The sequence below is a fragment of the Sebastes umbrosus genome, chromosome 3 (assembly GCF_015220745.1).
Source record: "Sebastes umbrosus isolate fSebUmb1 chromosome 3, fSebUmb1.pri, whole genome shotgun sequence".
Classification (NCBI taxonomy): domain Eukaryota; kingdom Metazoa; phylum Chordata; class Actinopteri; order Perciformes; family Sebastidae; genus Sebastes; species Sebastes umbrosus.
Window position 1 is genome coordinate 4740210 of NC_051271.1, and position 12463 is coordinate 4752672.

A 12463-nucleotide genomic window follows, 5' to 3' on the forward strand; every position below is an offset into this window, starting at 1 on the left:
AGAGGAGAGAGACTCCACACAGCAGACAGACAGACAGACACACAACAGGATAACATGATTAGCGCTCTATTAGGACCGCTGCGGAGCACCACTAGATGCAGCACAGGGACCATTGTGTGTGTGGAGAGAGAGAGAGAGGAGACACGGAGGGAAGACTTCACGCTTCATCCAACACATGGATCCTCTTCGCTCCCTATTGATCTGCGTAAAGAAGTTACCCACTGACAGCCTTTTTAATGCCCGTGCGTCTGGAGAGGTTGTGCCACCGCTTTCTGCCTCAGGTAAGACTATTACGCACGTTTTTATTTCTCAGGGAAATAATGTTTGAGCTAATTATATTATTAGAATAATCATATAAAGTGATGATTTTCTCGTCTTGTTTTCAGATGAACTAAATAATAAGAGCTTCTCCTTGAGGAGTACACAATGAAAGAGAAAAATCCAGGAAAGCCTCAGAGGAGTGACTCTTCCTCTCTCAGCCCCGCTGTGAGCTACTAGCTCCGTCCTTTCCTGGTGATGATATTTGGTAAACTCAGGTGAACTCGCACAGGAAGTGGGCCAATCTGCTCCAATGGGGTTCGACAACGAGACCAACCAGACGACCAACCTTCCGGACGTCGCCCCGTACAGCCTCCGGATCTCCCTGCCGCTCACCGTGCTGGTGGCGATCATGATCCTGCTGACGGTGTTCGGCAACGTGCTGGTGGTCATCGCCGTGTTTACAAGCCGGGCCCTGAGGGCTCCGCAGAACTTATTCTTGGTGTCGCTGGCGTCGGCGGACATTTTGGTGGCTACCCTCGTGATGCCTTTCTCCTTGGCCAACGAGCTCATGGGATACTGGTACTTTGGCGAGGTGTGGTGTGAGATATATTTGGCACTCGATGTCCTTTTCTGCACCGCTTCCATTGCCCACCTCTGCGCTATCAGTTTAGACCGCTACTGGTCCATCACGCAGGCCATCGAGTACAACCTGAAGAGGACGCCGCGACGCATCAAGTGCATCATCTTCATCGTGTGGGTGATTGCGGCGGTGATCTCCTTCCCTCCTCTAATCACCATGGAGAAAGAAAACAGCGTGGAGGAACCCGTGTGTAAGATCAACAACGATAAGTGGTACGTCATCTCCTCCTGCATCGGCTCCTTCTTCCTCCCCTGTGTCATCATGGTCCTGGTCTACGTGCGGATCTACCAAATCGCCAAAAAGAGGACGCGGGCACCACCGGGAGACAGGAAGCGGAAGGACATGCCGAAGACGGCAACGGTCGCCGCGGCCAACCAGAAGGAGAACGGCGTGGGCGCCGGTGACGCAGAGGACCGCCTGTGCCACGAGAAGCTGAACGGCGAGCGGGACATCGAGCTGAAGGAGGGAGTGGGAGGAGAAGGGGGAGCAGACGAGGAGAAGGGCGAGGTCAACGGGGTGGACCTTGATGAGTCGTCCTCCTCCGACCACAAAGTGAACAATCCCTGCTCGATCAAAAAGAAGATGTCCAAGGGGAAAACCAAACTGTGCCAAATCAAACCGGGGGACGAAGATGGCGTCCAAAAGAGGGAGCCGAGCACCAAGGGCAGCCGCTGGAAGGGCCGACAGAACCGGGAGAAACGCTTCACCTTCGTCCTGGCGGTGGTCATTGGAGTGTTTGTCATCTGCTGGTTTCCTTTTTTCTTTACGTACATGCTGATGACGCTGTGCGAGTCTTGCCCGGTGCCCGACACCTTGTTCAAGTTCTTCTTCTGGTTCGGCTATTGCAACAGCGCGCTGAACCCCATCATTTACACCATCTTCAACAATGACTTCAGGAGGTCGTTCAAAAAGATACTGTGCAAGAGGGACGCTAGACGATATGTATGATGGACCCAGATCTTTATGTACATACTTTGTTTTTTTACTATATTGTACATAAAATATGAAATGCATCGAGCATTGTGCATGGGTCACTGGCTTTGTACGCTGTAGGTGTAACTGCTTGGAAAGGCTTTCCCAGGGTGAGCTTTACGTGCAGCATCTTTTTTCAACACCTCCACCCACCCACAGCTTCAGCACCGATCACACAGAGAGGCAGAACACCACAGTGAAACCATGTTTTTATTGTAAATGTTTATTTTTATTTTTATAAATGAATCCACCATAGTGAAGTCATGATAACGTGTTGTACTTTACGACAGTTTGTTGTGTTCAAAATGACCCGTCTGAATATTTGTCCCTATTTCCGTTGTTATGGATACATTATTGTGCCATTTTGTACATGATATGATGATAATGATGATGACGATGGTGATGATGATGATGATGATGATGATGATGATGATGATGATGACAAAGTGTGGGGAAAATGCTGGCTCTTTAAAGAATAAAACCCATTTCCTGAACTGGTCTCAAGGCTTCACAGCAAGATAAAGCATTTGGTCGGTGACGTTATCTCATTTTGTATGTTACACTGCGATGACAAACATACACTCACACTCTCTCTCACACACTATAAAGGCTAGGAAACGAGGAAAGGCAGCAGTAGAGTCAGTTATAGAAAACATTTCAGACTGAATTTACGCTCAGAACGTGATCGGTGTTCACAAAATAGAAAGCTGTTTTACGTGAATGTGTGAAAACGTTTATTTGGGACCAGGAGTGCAAACCCACAAGTCCTCTCGTGCAGTGAATTGCAGACCAGAGTCGGCCCTCCACGTCTCTTCTGACAGAAAAGTGCAATTTCCCCGGTCTGTTGAATCTGACCTTTGCAAGAGATTAACAAGGAGCTCAGCTCTTACAGTAATGAGCCCGAATGGAATATGTGCAAATGTTCTTTGGTCCTCGAATTAATTAATCGTGGAGGTCTTTATTCTGAGATGTTAGATTACCAATATATATATATATATATATATATATATATATATATATTTTTTTATCATTTCTATCTTCCAGGTTTGTTTGCTTAGGCTTTCAGAGACAGTTTGTGAATCAATTGTGGATGATGAATACAGTCGTAATGCGAGGCATGGGAAGTGGTGAAGTAACGGTTCATTTGCTGCTTTGTGTTACCACGTTATGCGTCATTAAGTGAAGACATGGAGCCTGTCAAACCAGTTTCTCTCTTTCTCTCTCTCTCTCTCACTCTCGCTCTGCTCAAGTCTAGGAGAATGGGCGAATAAAACAAAAGAGTGCCTATCATCTGTGCAGTGAATACAGAGGATATAGCTCTTCCCAGCGGAGGGAGCGTAAGTAAATGCATTCCTTTTGACAGTCAGGGCGGCAGGTGAACGCCACTATCCTCAGAAAGCTAAACGCTTCTTCTGGGAGTCTCTCTGACAGTGTATCCAACACCTCGTCCAATAACAGAGCCTGGCGTGTGTGCTTGTATTTAGCCTGGTGGAGTGTTTGTTTCCCAGCACGTTTACAAAACGTGTAAGTGTGTTTGAGTCTGTGAGAAAGAGGGAGTGTGTGATGTGTGTTTGCAGTGCATGTAAACACACGGGGTGAGCTCCCACCGGACAGACGGGCCTGCAGTCGTGCTGATGCTCCATGTTCAGTCAGTGTTGTGGGAAAAAAAAATCCTAGATTACTTATTCCAAGGAAAAGTGATCCCTGTTCAAATAACAGCAAATTTATTTAAGAGTTTAGATCTTTAAAGCAGCAGCGGGTAGAAACTGAGCAAATACGATTAAAAAAGTAATTTTTATTTAAACAGTCACTATATCTTGACAGTAGTGCATGAGACAGATAATCTGAAAGAAAAAAATCATGTCCTCCGGTGTCCTCCAGTGCTCCTAACGGCATCTGCAAGATTTCACAGACCGGAGGAAAACAACCAATCAGAGCTGAGCTGGAGTTTGCCGTCCAGCTGCCGTCTATGAGAGCCGGCTGTCAATCACTCGCAAACTTCGATCAGACGGTCAAACTAGACAGCGCTGATCAAATATGAATCAATATTCTGTTACTGTAATGTCTATTTCTCTCCTCAAATGTCTTAAGAATCATCTTGTAGTGTACTGTTTAGCTGTAAAATGAGAAAGTTTGTAAACCGGTAGCCATGTTGAGATCAAACTGAGGAAATACCAAGCACCGCCCACCAGCCAGAACACAGCCAATAGGAACGCTCTCTCTCTCTCTGAAATGACCTGTGATTGGTCAAAGTCTCCCGTCACGGGCTAGATATTTTAAAGCCTGAAAACAGATCCATGAGGAGGTGCAGAAGTCTAGTTATCTCTCAGAACACTTGAACTACAATATGCTGAAAGGTTATTATAGGATCTGTCGTCTACTCCTCTTCTACAGCCAGTGTTTCCTTGTTGAGCTGTGGCAACCTGGCAATTCTGGCAAATGCCAGATGGGCCTGCCCACCCAGTGGGTGGCCAGGCCACCACCAGCAATGTTGGGGAAAAAAATTGACCTGCCGGCCGCGGCCCACTTGTTGTTAGAACAGCCCATCTGATTAGGGGTTACACGGTGTAGGCTACCTATACGGCAGGTGCAGTGGTATCGACCGTCGTCACCTCCCCCCACCCCGTCGAGTGGATACATCCATCCATTATCTGTAACCGCTTATCCTATTCAGGGTTGCAGGGGGGCTGGAGCCGATCCATTGGGTTGACATTGGGCGAAGGTGGGGTACTCACATTCACACCTATGGGCAATTTAGAGTCAACAATGAACCTAACCTGCATGTCTTTGGACTGTGGGACGCAGCCGGAGAACCTTGAGAAAACCCACGCTAACACGGGGAGAATATGCAAACTCCACACAAGTCAGTTTCGAGCCTGCGACCCTCTTGCTGTGAGGTGACAGTGCTAACCACTGCACCACCGTACAGCCTCCTTCAAGTGGATCCATCCATGTAATGTCAGAGATCAAGCGGTAAATAATCAAATTAATTCAAGACAGAACGAGAAAATACAAATGAAATGGACAATAAAAGACGAAAAGGTGAAGCAGAAAAGGTCAGAGAAAATCCTGCAAGTTGCAGCGGTGATAACATTAACAGTCCGCCGGCAGCAAATGAAGAGGACAGAGACCAGAAGCAGAGTGATTCCAGCGGAGAACAAAAGGGGTGAGAGGAGGCCGCCTCCAAGGACCTCCCAGCTGGTGATACATGTAGTGACTGTTAACGGGGCTAGCCAGTTAGCAGCAGGGCTGCCAATGCTCCACCACTCAGGTGGCTAAAACTTATCTCTTATTTGTGGTTGAGAGAGATGTATTTTGTTAATGTGCTGTTGGTTTCAATTGACCTGCGCCGTAAATCCTCTGTTGTTGAGATATAGGTGAATGTTTTAGTTAAAGCTAAAGTTGGCAACAATTTTTTTGGCATCATTGGGCAAAAATTCCATAATAACCTTTCAGCATATTGTAAATCAAGTGTTCTGAGAGAAAACTAGACTTCTTCTCCTCCTCATGGCTCTGTTTTCAGGCTTTAAAATATCTAGACTTTGACAAATCACAGGTCATTCTAGAGAGAGAGCGTTCTTATTGGCTGTGCTCGGGCTGGTGGGCGGTGCTTGGTTTTCCCTCAACTTGATCTCAACGTGGCTGCCAGGTCACAAACTTTCTCATTTTACAGCTAAACAGTGCACTACAAGATGATTCTGAAGACATCTGAGGAGAGAAAAAGGCTTTACAGTAACAGAATATTGATTCATATTTTATCAGCGCTGCCTAGTTTGACCGTTTGATCGTAGTTCACGAGTGATTGACAGCTGCTCAGAGACGGCAAGACTCCAGATCAGCTCTGAATGTTTGTTTTCCTCCGGTCTGTGAAAACTTGCAGATGCCGTTAGGAGCACTTGATTTGTCTAACTCAGACTGTTGAAGGCTCATTTTGAATGACTTCTGAATGCACAGATGGAGGACTGTATTTTGTCCTCCATCACTTACATTGGAATCGTGCTAAGAAGTGATCTCATCCAGGCCGGTATGCACCGGAGGAGCAATTACACCGGCTAGTAACTCTCTCCATGTGCTGTACATATTGGCATGTGAGCATTGCTTTTGAAAAAGAAATGTGAGCATGGGGGGGAGGGGGTTTGTCAGTGGACTGTTGTGGTGATAAATATGTGTTTGTCTTGTCTTGCCCTCCTTTTCCTCTCTGTTTGCCTCTCTGCACCTCACACATCAACAAACAGCAGTGATATCATTAGGCAGATGTGCTTGCTGACAGCCTGAAGAAGCCAGCTGTTGAAGTCAGCAGACACACACACACACACACACGCACACACACACACACACACACACACACACTTAGCCTCTGGGAATCGGGGCATGGATCATCAGGTTAGAGTGCATTTCCGGCTCCAAAAGGCTACCACGATGGCTGAGTGCAGCTACCATTCAAAGAGACAGGGACGAAATGTCAGCAGCCGCAAAAAACATACAGGACAAACAATAATTTATAGTTGGGGGATGTGGGCGTTGTGGGGGGATGAAGTTGCACTTGCAGTTGCAAAACCGCCTACTACATACTACAAAGGAACGCAGTATGCAGTATACAGTACATACTGCATTCCTCAGTAGTATGCAGTATGAAACGGTTAAAGCGATGTATTCTGCAGTATGCTAGACCAGGATTTAGCCTTTAAACCAGCTCTTACAGCACAGGACAAAAAAAACGAACTCGTACCACTACTGTAATATTATTGAACAATACAACTTGACTGATGTTTGTTTACTTTATAAAATACTGCAAGTTTAGCTCCACAACCCCTTAAACTATTTATTCTAACAGCTCATGGTGAAATAAGATAGGAGACGGTTAATATTAAACATTACTCAACAAAAAATTTACTCAAACTGCTTTTTCAGTTACAGCAACAAAACAGTGGACTGATCTCCCTCCAGATATTACAGTAATATTAAAAAGGGTCACGTTGTCTCAGCAGGTATCTCTCTGTCCTCGCCACTCTGCTGCTCTGTAGCCGCTCTGTGAGCGTCACTGGCCAACTGGCGAGGGAGCTATACCCGTGGGCGATTGTGGAGCTTTTCAACTCCAAAAAGGCAGACAACCACAGGTTCCCTATTAACTTAAAATGGATATTTATGTTGTGATATTTAAACAAACTATCTGTCAACAGGGAAATAAAAGCCCCTCATCGACGAGACCGGTCTCGAGAGAGCTCCAGCCAGCTCATAGCGGTGTCTGCAGGCGCTTGCTGGCTGTGACGGCAGTTTGTGGAGCTTCTAAACTCCGAAAACGTTGGAGCAAATGTTCAATACCACCGTCTAATATTGTAAAACTGTCGATATTCAAAATCTACACAGTTGATATCTTGCCTCAAAAAATGTCAGAAGTGAATTTAGTGATGAAATAGCTAAAAAAAATGTAAAAAACAAGCCGTTTTTGGCTGTTGTTGTTGTAACGTAGCCTGTAGCGGTCCAGCGCTTTGCATTGTGGGATACAGTAGGCGAGATAGACTGGTCCGATGCATACTGGAGATTGTTTCCAAATCAGTACAACATCCAGGTATTTTTGTCATACTGTAGATTTAGCTTTTGTTCGTATACTGCATACTACATGTTACATTTTGGCCAGATCAGTACATACTACTAGTATAGTATGAGGTTTCTAATACAGCCTGTGTGTGTGAGTGTGTGTGTGTGTGTGGGAGGATGGGTGTGACTGCTTTGTACACGTGTACTGTAGGTGGTCGGGGTGAAGAGGTCACGATGACGATGAGTGTTGACTGAGGCACCCACATACCACAACCTGTACATCTTTTTTTATTATTTTATTTTATTATTTTTTTACTGTGACATCCGCCTATTCGAGGTGGCTGCATGATTGTTCTGAGTGTTGCTGATGACTCACTCTTGTTTTCCCCTACTTTTATTTGCTTGTCTTCAATGTGGCTGTTTCACAGGAGGTCTGTATTTGTCATATAAAATGATACTTTACACCATCCAGGAACATATTATTCAAGTGGGATCATATTTTCTAACAGTGGGCTCAGATGTGGCTGTCAGCTCTTTACTCTTAAAGCGTTTCAGAGGTGTCATTTAAAACGGAGTCTCATTAACGACGGGCTGATTAGCTGTCAGGCCTCTGGGTCTGATTGGAAACACAAAACAACGGCGGGCAGCGGATATTTCCCTGGGAAATAATTTGTGCCGGACAAATCTATTTTCCAGTAGCTCATTATGATCGAGAGCAATCAGCTCCCATCGTTCCCAGAGACCGCTCGGCATTATGCGACGTGATTATTAGGCCCGCAAGGTAATTCTGCAGCTGGACCAAGAAAAGGAGACAGCGCAGGACTGGCCTGCATGAAAAACAGTAGGAACAGCAGGGACTCAAATTTTCTACCTGAAATATGTCTTTGAAGTGTGGAACTTCAGACACATAATCCTTCCTTTAACTCTCTTCTTAAAACTCACTCTTATATTGTGGCTTTTTCTTAGCTGATGGTGCTTTGTTGTAACTATTTATAGGATTTTATCTTGTTTAGATCCTCTGGATGTTAATTACTTTTATCATGCTTTTATTGTAAAACACTTTGTAACCTTTGTTTTGAAAGGTGCTATATAAATAAAGTTATTATTATTATTAATAACAGTGGCATTTTTGTGATCAATTAATTATTGAATTTATCTTCAAATTATTTTGGTCTTCAAATTATCACAACAAAATTATAAATATATACAAGTATAGGCGCTAGACAATACATTTAAATGTAGTTATGCATATGCATACATGTAAACATCCATGCATTCATATACAGTAGAGCACATATACACACACGTACATCAACTAGGGCTGTCAAAGTTAACGCGATAATAACGCGTTAACATAAATTCGTTTGCAAATTTATGAGCTAGAGTGAAGATACTTCATACAAAACTAGAAAACCTAAAGAATCCATCCATATTATACTAGCTTGTCACGAAGGAAGCTAAATAACACTCCAAATGTTCACTAAAATTTGGCAATTTTCAAAGGAGTCCCTTGACCTCTGACCTCAAGATGTGTGAATGTAAATGGGTTCTATGGGTACCCATGAGTCTCCTCTTTACAGACATGCCCACTTTATGATAATCACATGCAGTTTGGGGCAAGTCATAGTCAAGTCAGCACACTGACACACTGACAGCTGTTGTTACCTGTTGGGCTGCAGTTTGCCATGTTATGATTTGAGCATATTTTTTATGCTAAATGCAGTACCTGTGAGGGTTTCTGGACAATATCTGTCACTATTTGAATGCATTCTGTCTGTCTCAGTAGAACTTCACCCTGACGGACACACAACACACACAGTTGTCACATCAATCACAAGTCAACCTGCCGACACGTCCGAGTGGTGTTTTGGCACAATGCTGGTTAAAAGAGTATTACGGGTGAGCGTTTAACAGAGGTGGAAGATTAAAAAAACAACCGACACATCTCCAGCTCCCGGCACACTGCCGCGGCTCTGTAATTATCGCGGATAAAAGCGACTGAGAGTTGAGCTCGCCATTATTCAGGCTCTTTGTGCTGAAACTCGGCTCGTCTCTCCACGAGTGACGGACAGCAGAGAAGAATATCTGTGCGGTGACACGGGAACAACAAAGTCAGAGTGAGGCAGAGAGGGCAGCTGAAGTGGGCTGCTGTAGTGTCTGTAATGACTGTCTAGTGTGTACTGATGGACAGGCCGGTGGGCGTTTGAAGGAGATTATACCTGAGCACTCCGCTGTTTCATCGCCGCAGCCCTTAATGATGGTGACTTAGCTGGTTGGTGAATAGCAGCTTGTTTGTGTTTCTCATGAATTCATGTTTATCTTTGAATATTTCATCCTGCAGCTCTGCCGTTTGTATCTCCTGTTTCAGTTTGTGTAGATTAGATCAGAAAACTTTATTAATCCCAAATGGAGAAGCTCATTTGCCACCAAATCAACAATACAGACAACAAACAGTATAGACATTACATTCACAGTAAAGGGCCTCTGTACTACGTTTTCAGTCCTACGACGGTGGTGCACTTCTTACCGGGGTAGTTTACCATGATTACTTTTTTTTTGGGGCATTTTCAAGCCTTTATTTATAGGACAGTGGATAGTGTAGAAAGGGGGAGAGAGAGAGAGATGGGGTGAACCGCGGAAATGGCCGCAGTTTCGAACCTGTGCCGCCCATATAACAAGGACTCAGCCTTGTTATATGGGCGCCCGCTCTACCAAATGAGCCATCGGGGCGCCAAATCGCCATGGTAACTGATGCTGAACACCTAACCTGCTCCGGAGCAGATTATGTTCCAGATAAGAGATCAAATCGTTTAAAAGCACCACCTACTGACCAATCACAACTCAGTGTGTGGATCGTATGATAATATTACACAAATACGAAGAAGTTAGAGTCATAATCCAGACTGAGATCAACACAGTTTAAACTGACAAATGCAGGAAGGACAGCTGGCTGTATGCTGGGGGTGTTTACCATTTTGAATTATGTTTCTATATATATATATTTTTTTACTTGCTCTCAATTCTGTTTCACATCGCCAAGTTCATCTTTTACCATGAAATGGTAAATAGACCTTTAAAGCCCCCCTACAGCCAGCTTTACTTCCTGTTTTTTGGTTAACGTTCTTTCTCAAACAGAGAACGGGGGTGTGATTAATAGTCAGACGTAATTCAATACCATGGGAACCAGATTGCATCGTTTTTCAACCCAGTTTAGATGAATTTACTGTTTATCAGACCACAAATGAGACAAGAATTAGCGCAACACACCGACTCTCTGTCTCACTCGCTCTCTTCTTCATCGTCTCCTCCCGGCGAGGCGGCCGTCTGGCTGCTGCTGCACCGAGGAGCCGCACCGCCGCACCGCCGCACCGCCGCACCGCCGCACGCTGGCAACAGCGCACCGGAGGACGAACAGACATGTTGCATAGGTTCGCGGTTTGAAATGCAGTTTCGGGACGTTTTGGTTTTGGAGCACCGGCCGCTCTCGCCTCAGCTCCAGTACCGACACCGCACCAGGCTGCACTGTGATTTGTTTATTTCTCTAACGGGGCTTTTCTTTTGGGCTGAAAGTTGTGCGCCCCGTCTTCGACCTATTAGAGGCCCGCAAACCTCCGGTATCGGCTGCTTTCTGTTAATTTATCTCTAGGAGGAGACGGTAAAGAAGAGAGCGAGAGAGAGAGAAAGTCAGTGTGTTTATGTGTAATTCACTGCGTTGACTGCATCCGTTCACCGCACACACAAATGCACACATTTTTCAAAATGAACACTTTAAACTAAGGTAGAGGAAATTGAAAATAAAATGAAACCACTCAGTTAAACAAGCATGAGAAAAGGTTGTTGGTAAAATGGGAATATGACGTCTACTATAGTCAGACGTCATATTCCCATTTTACCAAAATAATGTTTAACTTTGAGCACAAAATTAAGTTATTTGTCAAAAACATTTTGGCAAACAGTGTGGCAAATCAACTTAGTCAGGAAATGACTCAAATAAATATGAAATATCATAGAAATGCCAAAATACACTGGACTGATGGCTTTAAAGACACTTTAGGCAACCATACATTAGTGGATCTAAAGAGCAGGCAAATAAAAAACATGAACTTCAGTTCACCTGACGTCCTGTGAGGTGTTGTCAGTAAACTGCACACAGATACAACCTGACCAGACTGTGGTGTTTAATACCAAACAGATGCAACATGCTTAAAGATCTCTTAGTAAGTCCAGCTCACTCACTGCTGTATGTGGTCTTTCACTCATTTCTTTCTTTTTGGTGATCAGAGACATGTCTGAGAACAACGTCAGCATTTTATTTCAATATGTCGGGCAAATCTATGGGCTTCAGGTAGACTTTTAAAACTCGTTAAAGCTTTGGTTTCAAAACTGAAAAGTAACTGAAGACTAAACCCACTCTTTTTGAGTCAGTAAATCTCATGTACAGTCACTTTATTGCGCTGTCTATCGACCCTGGTCCCATTTTATAGTGTTTATTGCAGCAGAAGTTATGTTCCTTTTTCTAGAGAGTCCAGTAAATTCTGTCCTCCATACCCCCCCTATAGTAATACGACCTCTACTACTTGTGAGCTATTAATCACATATTTTTTGAATATGTGAAGAGGACATGTTCATGATAAAACAGGGCATTAAGTCGGTCTTTAAGTATAACATTAAATATTCATGACTTAACAAACTTAGAGAGATGTGTTAGTTATTAAAAATTTACTTCATGCTTCATGTGTGTGGTTTGAGGAGATTTCATTGACAGTAGCCTGGAAACATCTTTTTAATCAGATTGTGATTCTGTGATCTGTGCTGAGTGTCGACAGTTCTCAAGCTAGTGACACACGTTACTGACGTGTCGTCACCATGACAACTAACAATCCCAATTTCATCACACACTTTAGTAGGCTACTCTATCAAAAAGTAAGCACAACTACAAGCAGAATATACTTTTCTGTAGGCCTATGAGGCAAGAATACTTGATTATACTTTTCTTAAGTACATCTCGATCAAAAGAATTAAGTACAAGTAGGCCTATAAGCCAAGTATACT

At 44.1% G+C, this 12463-nt stretch overlaps 1 protein-coding gene across 1 annotated transcript; it reads left to right on the forward strand.

Annotated features, from left to right (window-relative positions):
* adra2a (adrenoceptor alpha 2A) lies at window positions 1-2367 on the forward strand. The gene is made up of 2 exons (XM_037763583.1): window positions 1-281; window positions 387-2367. Exon 2 carries the CDS (start codon window positions 572-574, stop codon window positions 1847-1849), a length of 1278 nt encoding a protein of 425 aa, XP_037619511.1. The 5' UTR covers window positions 1-281; window positions 387-571; the 3' UTR covers window positions 1850-2367.
* The last annotated feature ends 10096 nt before the right edge of the window (window positions 2368-12463 follow it).